This window comes from Hesperophylax consimilis, chromosome 15 (genome assembly GCF_061612785.1).
Source record: "Hesperophylax consimilis isolate HC1 chromosome 15, BYU_Hcon_1.0, whole genome shotgun sequence".
Classification (NCBI taxonomy): Eukaryota; Metazoa; Arthropoda; class Insecta; order Trichoptera; family Limnephilidae; genus Hesperophylax; species Hesperophylax consimilis.
Genome location: NC_142850.1, coordinates 14,994,225 through 15,012,174, shown reverse-complemented (window position 1 = coordinate 15,012,174; position 17,950 = coordinate 14,994,225). Strand labels below are relative to the sequence as shown.

Genomic DNA, 17,950 nt, shown 5'->3' with positions numbered 1-17,950 from the left:
TTTTTTGAAAATATGAAACTTTACAAATTCTTTAATAAAAAAAAATTTATAAATAGTCAAAAGTATTATATCATATAATATGACATTGAGTAGTTGTAACATAACACCATTTATTAAATATTCCTTCCAGCTCTAAATTTTGCTGGCATATTTCTTTGAAATTGCATTAATGTTCCTAGTTGGCCTAACTTATCCTAACTCTGGCACAATTCACAACAAATTAGCGCAAGCACAACAAACTAAAAGACATTGTTTTCCCTGTTGCAGCCATGAATTGGAGACGACCCACTGGGACCACCCCAAGATGATAGAGTTAATGAACTCGCTGGCCGACTTGAACGAGGTCAGATTCTCTGCCTACAGAACCGCGATGAAACTGCGAACTGTTCAGAAGTCCCTCTGCAGTGAGTACTGATTAGCCAACTTTACCTTAACTAAACTTCTCACTTATTATTCGCTAAATGGAAACCCGAGTTGCCAGTTGAACTGATACCACCGGGAATATTTATGTTGTTATCGGTTGGGTGTAAACAATCCGTGGTCGAGGGGTAAGACTCTCGACTACGAATCCAGAGTTGCGTGTTCAAATCCTGTCATACGCACCTCAATTTTATTTGATTCACTTGTCTTGTTTTATCGCAATTAATTAATTCATTTAAATCATTGTAATATAGTGTATTTGTGGTAGGTCCCAGTGTAGAAGATACTCTCAGTATCGCCCAGGTGAAAGACTATCATGGAGAATTGAAACATTCCCTTTTTATATTAACTCCACAAAGGAAGCCCTTAGGAAAATAACTTCCCTCGGGGCCTATTTCATCTTTTGGGGATGCTGTGTTTAGGGTCTTTTTATATAAAGGAAGGAAAGGTAGTTCTGGGAAGGAAAAAGGTATGAGGGGTGGGTAGGAATCTGTGAGTCAGTGGGTCCGGAAGTCACTTATGAATATATCCCTCCCACTGCAGTGCAAAGTGTTGGGTTAAGAGAGTTTGGCTGGAGAGGTCAAATGGTCTCCCCCAACTGGCCTCTCCCGATTTGGCCCGCCACGCAACTGCTGGATAGACGCATCCACTACCAAGACTTGGACCAACCTCACCCCGTGAACCCAGCCACTCCTGCTAAGTCACGAAGCGTATCGAACCACTTGGTGTTACGGTTATGACAGAGATATTGGTTGTCCAATGAATGGTTCCCGGGGCAGCAGTACCCATATCTGCCTCCCAAAATTTGTAATAATTCAAATAAATTCAATATGTATACCCACTCATCAATACCTTTGTCAATACTAATAATATGGACAGTTTTTGGATTGTGTGAGACTATGAAAGATGATATTATTAAATCGATGCTTTCGTGTTCTTCCAGTGCACATGCTCCCACTCCCCGCCGCGCTGGAGGCCTTTGATGCCCACGGCCTTCGCGCACAGAACGACAAGCTCATCGACATCCCCGACATGATCACAGTCCTGACCTCGCTATACGAAGTCATCGCCGCTGAGAATCCCAGCCTGGTCAACGTGCCCCTCTGCCTGGACCTCGCCATCAACTGGCTGCTGAACGTCTACGACAGCCAGCGTACCGGACAGATCCGGGTGCTGAGCTTCAAAGTGGGGTTAGTTCTGCTTTGCAAGGGACATCTCGAAGAGAAATACAGGTCAGTACTACTTATCTATATTTATTCTTATAATATTTTAATGGTTTCCTCGTCATGTGATTTTTAACAACTATTGTCACTAAGCAACAAATGTTTAAAATAATAACGAAATGGAAATACCCATTCATATTTCTCTGCTCCTGGTATTTTGTTCTTGTCGACAGGCTCATGTTTTGACGATTATTATTTAATACACCTAGCGCGCACACCCTTGAAAAATCATGGGATATTATAACTCCTATTTTGAAACGGGAAATTAAAATAATTTTCTATTCAAATATTATATTATAATAGGAACGAAGCTAAACTAGCGCAAATAACTTTATCATTTGTCCGAATTTTTCAAACAATCAGTTCCAATTTTTAAAGTTTCACTTAATTTAAAAGTAAATTCTAGTTGTAAAGTTCTGTAAACTGGAGTTACAGACACACAACCGAAATAAGTTTTTTTGATATGCTTCTTCTTCTGTTCATGGAACATTCAACTCAAACAAACGAAAAGGCTAACCTAGCTACGATAGCTACAAATGATTCCATCAAGACAGTGTTTATGCGCCTTAAAAATAAAATCAATATTTCAAAGCTATTTGAATGATATGACTTATGATGGAAATGAATTTACTTACTAAAAACAGTTGTATTGTCCTAGAAATTCCAGCCACAAAAAGCAGTGTAAATTTTATCACCATTTGAGAATCATAGCTGATTCAAAACATAGCTTTTCTTGTGTACAATTAAGATTATAATATAATTTTGCTGTTTCAGATACCTGTTCCGCCTCATAGCCGACCCATCCTGCATGGCAGACCAGCGCAAGTTAGGGCTCCTGCTGCACGACTGCATCCAGGTGCCCCGGCAGCTAGGAGAGGTGGCCGCCTTCGGGGGCTCTAACATCGAGCCCTCCGTGCGCAGCTGCTTCGAGAAGGCCCCCAGCCTGCCCAAGGACAGGAACAACACACTGGACAGGGAGAAAGGTAGAAAAAACAGTAATTACTAAAATACACCTCCAATATACCTCTTATTGAAACAAACAGTTGTCATAGTTAAAAAATGATTATATGGCTAACTTGTGAACAATAATTTACCAATATAATAAACCTTATCGATTGCCCATATCTCCTGTCATGCTGTGGATTATTCGTTCCTGATAAATACTCTCGAAATCGTAGCCACGACCTATTCTGTATACCGCAGGGTCGGACAGATGTCATTGCCCGACATAGCATGACAAGAGGTATGACCTTACTAAATGCCCTACCAGCGGATATAGATGTGTTTAATATCACTATACCATGTTTTAAAAAATATATGTACATGTATTGTTAGTTTTAATAAAATTGTACCATAATTGGACTTACCTGTCTGTCGTACAATAATAAAAAAAAAATAAAAATAAAAAAAAAATAAAAATAAAAAAAATAAAAAAATATATGTCTCTTCTGTCATCATTTAAATGAAATTCCATCCCATTTGCTAGAATTGCACTGAAAACTCTGCATATTTTTTACGAAAGGAATATTATTTTATAAAATTCATTATTTTCCGTAACATCTGACATTGAATTATTCTATTTTTTTAACTCTTTGTGTGCTGGCACAAATTTTAGCCGTCTGCCAGCTGATTCTATTTTTATAGATTATTGATTTTTTTTGCACAATGATGTTTTTGTAAATTGTACTGACCAGATGATATGTTTATATTTTGATAAAATTAATGTATTGTAAACATGGTTTCCCCATAATAACTCAGGGAAATGATTTTTTTGATTGTGACGACGGCGTATAGATACGGATCTATATGGATATGTTCGCGCTCAAGTGATTAATCAAATTGACTAATAAGAATAACTTTCGACAAACTTTGAATTGCTTTGCTCAACAGCTGTCGTAACAGAAACACAACCACAAAAGCACAGAAAAACATATTTTCCTCCTGTTTTTTTTTTCTCTGTGTATTTTTATCAGGAACTAGCTTCATGATTTTCACAGGAAGGTAAAAGTAGGTACCACAACTTTTCTAACAACAAAATAAGCTGTAAAATTTTACACCACTTGGTGCTCCTTTACTCATTTTTATGTTTAGTTTCTGATCAATCAACAAAATCAGTAATTGTATTTATAACCTTTTTTTTAATAATGGTTTTTGCAATGTCTTGTCTCACTGTAGGGAGTTCCCATATTAAGACATACGTAGATGGTAAATAAATCTAGGCTAGTAATCTCTAAAGTAGGCATCACCCCTGTTGGCGGTATAAAGAATCTCCAGGGGAGCGGTGGTGGCTTCTGGAGTGACAAGAGTGTATTGAAAGGCGGAAAGGGGGTGGCAAGGGCAATAAGATTTCCTGGGTGGGATATAGGCTAAAAAATAATGTCTTTGAAAAGTGAACAGTGGGTGAAATTCGTTTGGGAAACTGATCAAATCCTATTCTTCTAGAATCCAAAGACGGCAGCAAGGATCAGAGTCTGGACCGCAGCAGCATCGGGGAGGTGCAGACCATTGAGGCAGTGCACTTCCTGCACTGGCTGCAGCGGGAGCCGCAGTCGCTGGTATGGCTTCCCGTCCTGCACCGCCTGGCCGCTGCCGAGCACGCCAAGCACCAGGCCAAGTGCAACATCTGCAAGGAGTACCCTATCGTAGGGTTCAGGTAGGTGGACTAGTTCAATACTTGGTATCGTCTTTCCTAGGGGATAATACTAAGTATCTCTACCTCTGACTAATCACTCCTACGCACCTACAACCATATTTTATTCCAAAGTCACAAGTATTACAGATTGAGATAAAGGTTTAGAGTTTTGCTATACGGTTTACATTTTGCAAATTTTTTTAAAATTAACAATTTGTTTCATCTTGATTACTGCGAGAAACAACTATTTACATTGGGGGAGGAGGTGAAAGAGGCATTAACGTTTCCGGGAGTATGGACGCTAATGAACGACGGTACACACTTTCGCCAAAGGAGTATGGACGTCTATGGACGACAGGTGTCGCATATTCATATTCTGTAAATATGCATCATATTGCCATCTGTGGGCATATTCCTGTAATTATACACCAATTTTAAACGTTTTACATCATTATCGACAGAGATATCAGCTGTTATTTATTTTGAAAATTTATTTAAAAAATATAAATATTTTTTATTTATGTAAAAAAAAACTCACTCCCCAGAGCACGGCCAGCATTACGTAACTTACTCCCAGAAAGGTTAAAGTTCTATTTTTTTTCAATTAAAATATCCCATGTTTAAATATGTTTGACCGCCATGTTTGATTTTATTAAAACGAAGTGATGTTTATTCAAAACAACAACCTTATCTGGTAGCATCACTACTGTAGATTTTGTGTAGGTGTAAAAAAATTTGTATTAGGCAATTCGCCCTAAAAAGAGTGTTTTATGATGTACATAGTTCATTAGTTTATCCTTTGTCCACATCGTCAAAGTGTAAACCTTTAAAAATAGATAACCTGACCCGAGGAGAACCAGCATGAATAAATGATTTATCATTTTGCCCTAAATTTTATAACCTACGACAGTGGTGTGCAGTACATAAAGGCTGGAAATCTGTGCCTACAAGAAAAATATTAAAAAAAAAAAAAAATTATGTAAAAACCGTCCTACATTGACAAATTAAGTTTTCTATTCTATTTGACAACATCTATGTCCATTTTTGCATATTCGATGCATAATTATTATTATTCAAACTTGTGATAAATTAATTGCTAAACACAGATGGCAGTAGTAGCATTATTCAAAGCTACAGATATTACAGAGAACTACAAGGTTAAATTGATATTATATACTATAGCTCATTTATGTAAGGAAAGAAAGATTCGTACCGTCGTATAATATACACAATTTTTTTTTTATCAAACTAGAAAAACTATAAATAAAGTCATAGAGCAATGCACGCCACAGCAGTTTACTAACCCAATCTAGGTATTATATCCTGTTATAACCATTCTGTGTCACTTGTTTTACAAATTTTTGAATTGTTTTCTTTTCAGATACCGCTGTTTAAAATGTTTCAACTTCGACATGTGTCAGAAATGCTTCTTCAGTGGCCGCAAAGCTAAGAACCACAAACTCACACATCCTATGCAAGAGTATTGCACTGCCGTAAGTACATTATGTGAACGTTTTTGACCTTACAAAAATATATTTATTGAAATATCTTCTTTAATGTTTACGTTTACCTTTGGGGTTTCATCGCCAGTTTAATGTTTAAGTATCAATAAAGTTTCATGTTTTTTATCAGTGATTGTTTTACTTTCCAGACTACATCAGGAGAAGATGTGCGTGACTTCACCCGCGCACTTCGCAACAAGTTCAAGTCTGCACGGTACTTCAAGAAGCACCCACGTGTTGGATATCTTCCCGTGCAGACAGTTCTAGAAGGAGATGCTCTGGAATCTCCAGCGCCATCTCCTCATCATCAGGCTCAAGTGAGTTGTCAACAATATATCAATAATTATTGTCATTTTCAAACCCTATATTATTATGGAACTAGCACTCTAACTAGACCTCTGTAAAACTGTGAAAAATCATGGGATAACAGCAGGCAGATAATTAGTCTGAATTTTTGGTAAATCAGTTCAAGTTTTGAAAATGATAATTTAAGTAATTTTTTGTTAAAAATATTATGTAATAGGTACTTTTTGGCTTGTCTTAATTCTTCACACAATCAGTTCAATTTGAAAATGACACTTAAATTCAAAGTAAATTTGAGTTCATTGAATCAGGTTTCACACAGGACTAACGCACAGCACAGATAACTGGTGTTAGTATGTTTGATGATTTTAAGTAAACATTTTTACCATTCGTCGCCCACAACACAAACAGGCGTATCTTATTTTTGGAATTTTTTAGAAGAGCCAAAAAAACCTTTTTTTTTTACAGATTCTTAAACGTTTTATAACATGTTTCACTAGTGGGGTAAAAAAAATCCATAGTTAAACTCCATTAGCGAACTTAGTTATTTGAATTTATTTATTTAAAAAAAACTGTTTTTAACATAAAAAACGTACTCTGCACATCTCACTAGGTCATTCCTGTATCAAGATGTGCAGATTTACAATTATATCATTTAAAACAATACATATATGTAAACTTAAAGTTTATGACACGGTCGTTTCATGACAATATTTTGTCCTAAAATTTATTCCAAGTTCCATAGCCCTCTGTTGAACACGACCACTTTGTCAGCGATCTTAGAAAATTCCTACAACCAAGTGATTGGCAACAGTCAGTGGTCAACCCAAAGATTCCATAAATCAGCGTATTGGTGGATATTAGCTTCTAGAGTTCTGTAAAGCTTCCCATGTAAGGCACATGCATTGATACAAGTTTATTGACCTCACATCTATTAACTAAGTAACTAATATAACTTCCAGGCTCACCACAACATGTCTGGCACAGTGGGAGGTCAGTTCCCAGCCGGTTCCACCTCCACTGATGATATGCACTCCCGCCTGGAGATGTACGCTTCCAGACTGGCTCAAGTTGAACTGGGCGAGAGGCAGCGGACTAACTCTACACCAGATAGGTAAATATTACCACATTCAAAACTTTTCATTATATGTGTCCCGCAAATTCAAATTTGAATTCAGCCATGGAGAGAACAACTCCCTGTCAGAGTACAAATCATTCAAAATAACTTTTTTTATGAACTGTATAATCTACATTGAAATTTGATTTTATATTGCAATATTTATACTAGCTTGGAATGCAGAAGTTTTTTTACAACCTGCGTTGTATGATTTTTTTTTTATTAGTCAATTATGTGACCCATTTCACTGGCCACATCTCTGAACCAATCATAACTAAGAAAATATTTCCAAATTTCAATATTTTGGTGTTGTGTTCCCACAAACAGTTCTCCAACTCGTCATGAAAGTAGATTTTAAATAATAGGTTCTTTGTGTCAAATCAGGGATTTATTAATACTTCACGTATTACAATGGTGACTCGATAGTCGACCTAGCTAGAAGCTGGCTAAATGAGATCTGAAAACACCAACTCTGTCTTGGAGCATTCTAACTGGTCCTGGCGACTACTGGCTACTAGCTGCCATCTTGCAGACTTCCAAGAAAGCTCTACGCACTGCCCTCTATGAGTGCATCTGCAAAGCTTTTACTTCCCAACAATTAGTTAAATCCCTGCGAACATTTATTGAACTTTAAATCGTGCAGTATGCTAACTCCAAAGACTTTTGTCGGGACTAAATTCGAGCCCAGGACTTGCAAAGGGATAAAAAGACGGAACCGCTGTTTGCGCATGATTTTTTGATCCAAATTACAATTGAATATTGAAACTCAGTTTCGTAGAGGTTTACTTAATACCAAACTCACGTTTTTTTTTAACATTGAAGCTAGGTGTAAATTTTGAACTATTTAAAAATAAAAATGTTTATTGTATGTATTGTGAAAATGAAATGTGTGCTTATTAGAATCCATTAATCATTAATAACATACAGTTTCCCGATTCCCAGCGACGATGAGCACCAGCTAATAGCGGCATACTGTCAGTCCCTCAACGGGTCGTCGTCTGGAGTGGGCCCTAACTCCTCGGCCGGAGACCTGGAGCCCCCGCGCAGCCCCGTGCAGGTCATGACCATCATACACCAGGAGCAGAGGGAGGAACTCGAAGCTGTCATTAGGTGAGTAAAATTTACCAATTCAAGTGATCATTTTATTTAAGTATTTCGAAAAGATAATGAGGTGGATTTCAACTGAAATCAAAGCAAGTTCTCTCACATTCCAAGATATCATTTCTTCTTTCTACTTGCATTTAGTAGCCCCCATTAAACAAATCGATTCTACAAAAGGTCTTATTTCCCTGTTCATATTGGGGATAGAAACATCCTGCATCCTTTCATAGACAATGACTGCAAAATAGTATCGCTAATGGTTGCCATTATTGCGACTGCACTTGTCGTTGGCTAGAGTATGTATGAACAGTGAATGAAACATAATGTATTTGATAGTAGAGTCATATGTATTACCAAAAATGTTATAATTGAAATAATCAAAGAAATTGTTTATCTCACATAATTTGATATCATCTTTTATAAGGTTCTTCGCACCGTACACGTGTCGTGTTGCTTTTACAAGGTTGAATTATTCGCAGGACAAACCCGTGGGACTTTAGTTAATTTATTTTCAGTACTACGACGCATGCATTCCTGTTTAGCAATAAGAATAATAAATTAACACTTGTAGACACTTTTACACCAATAAATAGGAAAGCGACTGGCTCAACCAGTCAGTTGTCCAACGACTTTCGTGAAGTCTGTCTTTCACTTCAAGAGGAAGCTGGCTAAATAGAGTCAATGTCAAATAGTTCTTACGTGCGAAAAAGATGCCTACTCTACCTGAAGTACAATTTCTGAAAATGACGCATCTTGCTATTTATGTTTCTTTGGTATTTCCTTTTACCACTATCTGACACTAATTGCGTTTACCTACCTCTGCTATTTCAGAGAGCTGGAAGAGGAGAATGCCAACCTGCAGGCAGAATATGAACGACTCCGTGCCAAATCTACTCCGGGATCCACCCCTGAAGAACAACATGCTGGAAATGAAAACCGTGGAGCTCATGGGGCTCCAGATCAGGTAACAATATTGTTTTAACGCAAGATATCACTTTGTTTGCCATTGTGTATGTATTCAACTATTTACCTACAGAAACAAGACAGTCAAGGTGATCTACCTCGATGTTTAACTTTCAGAATCGGGTAAAATCACTCAATCCATACGCATATAGCTAAAAATTTGAAGTTCCCACTTAACACTTAACCTGTTTTGATCTATGCAAAAAAAATATTAAAAATTTTTCAGATCATAATCTAACCAGTTGAACATATTTAGGTAAACGATTCTTTTGAAATTCAAAATTACGAAATTTTTATAAAACTTACAAATATGGTATAAATGTTGAAATAATGGTAGATTCATTGACTTTAAACCAGAGTAAGCAGTTTATGTATAAGTTTCCATATTAACCAGTGGACTGCCGATAGGTCTCCGAAGAACATGCAGCATTATAACATTATCCATGTTAAAATAACTTGCGATGCTATTTTGACATTAATGCTCGCTCAAAGATAAATTTATGAAAAACAAAATCAGCATTGTATTAGCTAATAAAACTTTAGTTTCCACTTTTAATTTTTATGAATGGCGCCTCTCTGAAGGCTGAAACAATATTTTTCTTCTTTATGCTCTGGCCTTCAACAGAATATTCAGTTATGATTTTTTGAATGAGCATGGCCGAATCCAAAACTGAATGCCCGGAACACTCCATTGTCCAAGGCACTTATTTTGTTAATACCCTATCAATGGAGTGTCTAAAGGACTTAACTTTCCAAGTTATGCACTAAAACCGTATCCAAAAAGGGATTCATATATATGAGATTTTGCCCTTCAAAGCATTTTTTATGTTACTGATATTTTATTACTTTTCTAAGCCTATAAAAAGAATGCTCGATTATAGCAAATGCCAATATGTATGTGTTCCACTCACGGTATATAATTAATTCTAAACAATATAATTATCAAACCAAAAACACATGATTTTGTTTTACTTCTCATTTACTTAGAATCTATTAGTTGTAAAGATCCCTTACACAAAAACAGCACTAATCTTTTTTTTTTTTTAATTAGTAAAAAAAAGATACACGAATTACATAATATAACAATTACATAATATAATTACACAATATAGTACAGTTATTAATTACATAATATTAGTATTTGATGTACCCCCATAAATAAGCAGGGCTTGTGTGTATGGGGGTGTTGTTTTATTGGTTTATATTTGATATGATTCAGTTCAACTGTTCGGAAAACTTTTTAAGGTGGCTTTTGAATTCGTTTATTTTTACATTCATGTTTATCTTATCCAAATATTATTTATAACCCATCTGTCAAAAAAAAACAACCAAATTATTACACCATATTCTTCTTTGTAATTCCCAGGACATGATGGCAGAAGCCAGGTTGCTCCGCCAGCACAAGGGGCGCCTGGAAGCGAGGATGCAGATCCTAGAAGACCACAACAGGCAACTCGAAGCTCAACTGCAGCGATTGCGCCAACTGCTCGATGAGGTTTGTAACTCAAATTATTATTTAATTTTAGAACAGGAGTGCAGAAGAATATAGGAGATGTGTAATTACAAAAGTATTAATATATATATTTTTTTTTTTTTAATTTTAACCTTCAATTCTAGAGAACGTTAAACCTTTTAATGTTAATGATAATATAACAACACAGTAACATTGAGTAGGATTGTAATGGTTTTAACTTTATAACGGTTCCAGAACTCTCTTGTCTACTATGTAGTACTGAAATCAAAAAAGACTTATAATTTTATGTCATAAAGACACCCACAAACATTGATGTATTATATTTAGATGAGACATGAAGCAAAAAAATAGTTTCCACTTTTTTACCTCCAACTGACCTCCAACGCTCTAACTAAAATTACCGAATCCGGTTGACACTCACCGTTTATTATGTTCTAATAATGGAACTCATTTTGATGATATATTAGTACGCAATAGCGCCTCTAATTGTATAGCTCTGTGCCCACAAACAACTTCTGACAGATTTTAATAACCTGCGTATCTCTTCATCATCCTTACGTGAAACATCTAGCTTCTTGTGTAGGTTAGTTGATGTTGTGGAGGATTTTGGACATTTGCTATAATATTTTCCTTTTTTAATTCCAGCAGCCAGCCCAAGGGGCGTCCCCAGCGCGCACGGGGACTCTTCAAACCAGAGCGGTCACAGCTTCCCAACTGGCTACGGACTCTCCAGCCAAAATGCACAATGGCGTCTACCACGACAATAACACGAGTCAGTAATCTTATCTCTTTACTCTGACATAACCTCACATTATAGCATTCAACACTTTAGTGGATTTTTGGTTTAAGGTTTACTGCTAAGCTTTTGACATACTTAATCATAAAAAATACTTCAAAATGGTTATGGGATTATTCATCCATGTTTTAAATAGATTTTTCACATGGTGTAAGGTAGCATACATAGATACTTACATAAATAAGTGCAATAGTGACACAAATTCTTTCCTATCTATAAGAACTAGAATTTTCTATGCAATGGTTAACTATTAACTATAACATTCTCCAACCTATTAATTATTATAACATTTGCTGATAAAATATTAGTATTGACAGAATTTAGTTCATAAAAATATGTAAATATAAAAGAAAAACAAAAATACCATTTCCAAAAGGATCTCGAAACATTTTCGAGCATGCAAATTCGCCATCCGGACAAAACGGCAATTGCCAAGCACTTAATTTAACCTTTCCGGGACTATGGACGCTAATGAACGACGGTACACACTTTCGCCAAAGGAGTATGGACGGCTATGGACGACAGGGGTCGCATATTCATATTCGATGCATATTCTGTAAATATGCATCGTATTGCCATCTATGGACATATTCCTGTGACTTTACACCGATTTTAAACATTTTCCATCATTATCGACAGAGATATCGGCTGTTATTTATTTTGCATACTATCACAACATTTAATCAAAAAATATATATCTTTATTTATGTAAAAAAAACTCACTCCCCAGAGCACAGCCAGAATTACGTAACTTACTCCCGGTTAATCCGACCATTACTTTGGATTTGTGCCTCAAATGCTGGGAAGTCCAAAAGGCTCTGAACACGCCTAATTACGCAGGCAATTGAAATCCACAAAATTCCCATAAATAATAACGACACGGCTAAGCTTGATAGTTCTATTATTAGACGGCTACACCAAAACTAAATGCAGGAAACCACATTAAGAGGATTGACGTTTGCAACATGACACTAACACACACTTCACCACAAACTGCACATCTGCCCTGATGACGGACACTATTATAACGCTGTTTGAACAAAACTCAGTCCATATCTACTCTCACGCTAAAATTTGTATTTCCTCGATATGAATCCATATTTGCACAAGTCATATTTAACCAGTTTCCAAATGAAACAAAAAAACACTTGGCAATTTGAAGCGAGAATTGCCACTGCTGTTATAATTATGGAACCATTTCCATACACTTATTATATTACTGGATGTACCCTGCCACGCATTGCTCTGGCTCAGTCTGTCTGTGCAGATAGAGAAACAATAGCGCGTGTTGCTTTACGTCCAACAGATGGCGCTGTGTTAAAAAAACACGTTTTTACCTACCACAGGTGACATCTATATAATATAGGTATATAAAAACACACGCATATTCGAATGCAACGTTGTTTCAAAATTTGAAAGCAATCGGAGAAGAACTTTCGGAGATTTGAGATTTTGAACAAACAAACATTTACATTTTTATTTATATAGATAGATTGCCACAGTTAAATGGCATTTTAGGGTGACTTGTGCATTTATGTGATGTATTTGGAGCTATATATTATTACTTATAACAACTTCATTGGTGGTCGGGCAATTAACTTATCTGGCACCTTGGGGGCTTTGCTATTACTAGATGGTCGTTGGTCAGAACCCGGAGGGAGGGAGGCAGCCCTGGAGAGGCCCCCGCCGCCCCCGCATGCGCCGCAGCCCCAGGCCGTGGGGGCACTCATGCACTGCGCAGGTAATTACAACTGACCTCAAATAAACCAGCAGTCTACCATATATAACCTCAAATTTAAAAATACCCTATTCTTTAACTTTGAAAGAGCAATACATTGAGGTTATCGTTTACAATTATCAGAGCCTCAATGAACCCTTTTTCAGATTACCTAAAATAAGCAATAACGAATCTGCAGTTGCGGAGTGATTGATATAATATGATTTAATACAAATTACTGTAGTACAAACCTTCACTAACACTTTTATTTAATTAACCTTCAAATCACCTATTTATTGCCTCGCTAAACACATAATATTAATAAATTTTATTTGAATTCCTAAGCTACTGGAAGGATTCCATAAGGTAATAAAATATAACCATTTTATATTATGTTTTTTGTTTAGTAATTACATACTGTATACTCATGGTGATGGTGAACCATAAAGTATTGGAAAATATCATTTTTACCATCTTTCCATGGGACTGTCCATAGAATATGTCAAGAAGTAAAGGAAAAATAGTTATTAAAATAGCCTTGTTTTCACAAACGGACATTTCCGGCCGAGCATCACGTCCAGGGCCATCTTAATCCATGGACACAATGAGTCAGGGCTGGTCCTGCCAAATGGCGCCTGACCCTAGTAAATCCTCAAGAGCGCTGTGTTAGGTATTATCAGGCACACCTGCTAGCCGCCTGAACGCTGCTGGCGAAATTCATATCCCGGGGGGGTGACTAGAGAATTTTAAAGACTGGCCTGGGTATTATCAGTGCCTTGGCTCCCTGGCTCCTTGAGAAATCGGCATCCGCACTGCTGCAATTGTGCAGAGTTTGGGGGCCATTTTCGAAAGCCAAAAACATATAGGAAAAAAACACAAAAGAATGTTTCTATAAAATGTGGTCGGAGGCCTTGGGCACGTGCCCCGCGTGCCCTTAGGGTAAAAGCGAAAAATGACGTCACAAAAGCATTTCTATATTTGTAGATGGATCTGTCTAGCAGACATGAATATCGTCGCTTGGCATGTGATGTCAAGCTCGCCTATGAATATTAAGCTATTGACTGACAAAAGGAAGAGGGAGTGTGCCTCATGCCTAATTAGAATGTTAGTTTATTTGGAGAAGTGGAGAGTTATTAACGTGTATTGTTTGTTTGTTTGCAGACGACCTGGGCAGAGCCGTGGAAGAGTTTGTGTCGGTGATGACGGAGGAAGGATCAGCCGCCGCCAATGTGCCGCCGCAATACACCAACGGCAAATCTATCCCTCAGTAGATTCTTCTTCAATGCGAATTGGTGCTTGCTGCAGATCAATCAGAATATATTTATCACCCGGGGTATCCAAGCAGAAACTAAATATATTCATAGTATTACTTCTAGTAGCTGCATAAATAATATATCCTCAATATTTGTACATTTCTACTCTTGTTACGAAACTAAATTTTTCACCTTATTTTTAATTTTTTATCTGCTTTTGATAAAACCCCGCCCTTGATCGGGCTGAGTTATTCCCACGGAACTAACTTAACGAAATTATACGAAGTTGTTTTACATTCTTATAATAATATATAAAACTTGTAGCATTAAGGCAATTATCATAAACTTTTTTATATAATATTTACTGAAATAATCGACTCTGTATCAAACATAATCGGTCTCGTCATTAGAAGATAATTTATGTAGGCATGTTTTAGTAGAATGAAGACAGAATGTTGTTACAGATATCCCTAATCATTTAGTGTTAACATTATTAACTCAACAAGGTGACATCTTTCCCAGGACAACGGTATTTGGACTAACCCACTTTTATACAAACTTTAATTTTAATGACCAACTTTAACAATTACATTTAAATCGGAGAGGCGAGCTTTGAATTACTAATTACGACTTTAATAAGATAAACATTAATGATTCAAGTATCTGTTAAATGATGGCCAAATGTGGGTTACAAGTTACAAAGTTAATAACTAATAACTCATAACCAAAGTAGTGACAACTAGAGATCATTTGTTTGTGAAGTAATCATATCAAGAAGAAATATTTCATATCGAAAGTCATATCCCGCGCAATGTGCTGCAATATCCCCCGTGTACTATTCTATTACCCATTGTTAACATACATTACTTAGTGAACGGTAGTTAGATGACCTCATATTCAATTATTTAACGCATCGGCACAAAGGTGTTTAGTAGGTTCATCAGTAAATATACATATCTATGCTTGGTTAAGCTGTGTTCATTTGCCCTTAAAGGCATATTGATTGCATTGTTGTTACGTTTGTACATACTAAATCCATTATTATCACCAAAGTACATGCATGGTTCTTATCATATTGTGTTCACACAACATGTACATAAAATGTATTGAATATGAAATAAAATAATGAATTCATTTAACCTATGTTTTATTTCAATGTAACGTATTATATAAATTTATATAAATATGTAAATACCAAAGTATCAAATAGATATTTCTCTAAACAAACAAACTCACAGCTCCCTTTGACAAACACCGCAGAGTTTTAATACTTTGTAAATGCGGTGGCAAATGCAAACTGAAATGAGAAACATATTTTACATTTAAAACTTCACACATTAACATAAAAAATTTGGAAAAAGATCATTTAAAACATTTAACAACTCTATGGTTTACAAAGGTTTAGCAATTTTTTCAGTGTCAATTGGGGAAAGAGATCGTTCAGACTGCACAGCAAATTTACATGCTATTGAAAAATACATTTTGTTTTCATCTATCAGTTAATTATTTTTTACAGCAATGTAGTCCAGGATACAAACTTCTTTGAGTAGATGTTTAATTTGACTCTGTTTTTAACAAAACAGATGGCTGAACGTGAAAGTAATATGGTAATGTAAAAGATTATTCTGGTGACTACGGAGCTGAAAACAAATAACTATTGAGTTATATTTAACTTAACTACAAAAGATATTTCCAGAGAACACAACCAGGATGACGGAATCAATAAATAACCCACAGTTTTTTAAACATGGTTATCGTGAAAATCACACATACAAATATTAGTTGTTACGGAATGAATGTTCACCTCAAATCTTATATCGTAGTTTTCTAGAACAACTTTTAGCAGCAGCATACAATAGTAATTTTTGCTTTTAATAGAAATAACTTAGCATAAATTCTAATTTCAGAATAATAATGAACAATGCTTAGATTTAGATAAATAACAAACATTGGAAAGACATAAGTTTAGTACAAATTATGATAAAGTACGATAGAAATTAAAAATAACAACATAATAACTATGATTGAATTGAATGATTTTAAAAAATGGGTCATTGATATAATAACTTAGTATGTACCTACATAATTACGTATAGATTCCTACTTGTGTCTTATGCACTGATGCATAAAACGATAATGATTAGAAATGTTAAAATTAGACGTTTACATAGATTTAAAAAGCTTTGCTAGATTTTGAGTTCAAATTAGATAAACTAACTTAATCTATTATTTAAATACAAATTGTGAATTATTCACTTGCAGACCAAAGGAATGTTTACATGAAAAATTTGTAAAAAAATAAGATATTATAATATCACTACAGTTAGGATAATATGTACAAATAACAGTAAAATATATTTTCTTTAAATTATGAAACTAAGCAAAAAGCCTTTAAAGTGTTATTATCAAAACTACACAAATTTTATTTGATTTCTCATTTTAATCAGACTGCTCGAAGATCAGTCAGAAGTTATTAGCTAATTCAATACAAGCAAAGATCTGCATAAAAAAGATATCACCCAAATAAACTGGGTATTTTTCTATGTTGATCATATCGGTGTTTTTTTTATGAATAATGTTTCGATTATAACATTGAAAGCATATTATCCGGTGTTGTTTTATCACAATGATATTGAGTCTCCATGTCCATTTGTGGTTGCCGCATGAGGAATATCAGTTCTTGGTCTCCGAAAAAGCAGGACGTGGGGTTCAGGGGAATGCATCATGTAATGTACCCAGTCGGGACTCTGCTGGACTCCCACATTCCTCCATTCTGTCTCCGTCATCAAGTGAGACTTGGGTACATTTCGAGCTAGATCAGCTGGCAGGATAACATGCCTGAAAACAATGCTTGTAATCAAATGACAACTAAGAACTATAAAAATCCAAACGAATTTACCACAATATTGAGTTAATTATTGAATAATACAATATATTACTACATAATAACAATATTGTCACAATATTTAGAAAAACATTCATGGAGAAAAGATAAACTATTACCTGTACTCATACTGGTCGTCAACATACTTTTCAGAATATTGAATTTGTTCGGCCGGCATTTTGTTCGTTAAAAAATAAAAGTTTTAATTGAAAACTACATCAAATAAATCCTCAACAATTAAATCGAAAACATTTTATATGGAAAACCTTGCTACAGCATGACCGCGAGATAGCAAATTTTGACAGTCGTGTAGTGATTAGTGATGGTATGCCGAAAAAATACATCTCCCCAGCTTTTTCGTCAAAACTCCACAGATGCGAAAAATTCAATACTTCAACCTTGGAAAATAGGCAAAAATGTCAAATATGGAGGTTAAAACAGGTGCAACAGCTATCGACGAGCGCGGTTGGGGGGAATATTTTTTTAACGTTTTAGATAATGTTTTATTTCCAAATATGTATTTTGGTAGAACAAAGATGCTTATAAAAACTATTATAAAATTTAA

The 17,950-nt window shown here is 35.6% G+C and overlaps 2 protein-coding genes across 9 annotated transcripts in view; one reads left to right on the top strand and one right to left on the bottom strand.

Moving 5' to 3' along the window:
* The window catches only part of Dys (Dystrophin), a 1,264,777-nt gene extending 1,249,137 nt beyond the window's left edge, over nucleotides 1–15,640 (top strand). For 5 of the 8 annotated variants that reach the window (XM_089640243.1, XM_089640244.1, XM_089640239.1 and 2 more), the window contains 13 exons: nucleotides 268–404; nucleotides 1,364–1,652; nucleotides 2,418–2,626; nucleotides 4,086–4,296; nucleotides 5,657–5,768; nucleotides 5,927–6,094; nucleotides 7,043–7,194; nucleotides 8,125–8,307; nucleotides 9,130–9,262; nucleotides 10,628–10,756; nucleotides 11,381–11,507; nucleotides 13,165–13,272; nucleotides 14,410–15,640. In XM_089640243.1, the coding sequence (XP_089496369.1) occupies nucleotides 268–404; nucleotides 1,364–1,652; nucleotides 2,418–2,626; nucleotides 4,086–4,296; nucleotides 5,657–5,768; nucleotides 5,927–6,094; nucleotides 7,043–7,194; nucleotides 8,125–8,307; nucleotides 9,130–9,262; nucleotides 10,628–10,756; nucleotides 11,381–11,507; nucleotides 13,165–13,272; nucleotides 14,410–14,519 (2,068 nt within the window). In that variant the 3' untranslated portion in view covers nucleotides 14,520–15,640. Of the gene's footprint in view, nucleotides 1–267; nucleotides 405–1,363; nucleotides 1,653–2,417; nucleotides 2,627–4,085; nucleotides 4,297–5,656; nucleotides 5,769–5,926; nucleotides 6,095–7,042; nucleotides 7,195–8,124; nucleotides 8,308–9,129; nucleotides 9,263–10,627; nucleotides 10,757–11,380; nucleotides 11,508–13,164; nucleotides 13,273–13,593; nucleotides 13,615–14,409 lie in introns of all 8 variants that reach the window. The other 3 variants (XM_089640241.1, XM_089640238.1, XM_089640242.1) reach the window with 3 other exon arrangements.
* Nucleotides 15,641–15,664: 24 nt separating this feature from the next.
* Cks85A (Cyclin-dependent kinase subunit 85A) lies at nucleotides 15,665–17,682 on the bottom strand. Its single transcript, XM_089640245.1, has 2 exons — nucleotides 17,505–17,682; nucleotides 15,665–17,339 (listed from the first exon to the last, which is right to left on the bottom strand). The coding sequence occupies exons 1-2, from the start codon at nucleotides 17,561–17,563 to the stop codon at nucleotides 17,123–17,125; spliced, it is 276 nt and encodes a 91-aa protein (XP_089496371.1). The 5' UTR covers nucleotides 17,564–17,682; the 3' UTR covers nucleotides 15,665–17,122.
* Between the last annotated feature and the right edge of the window lie 268 nt (nucleotides 17,683–17,950).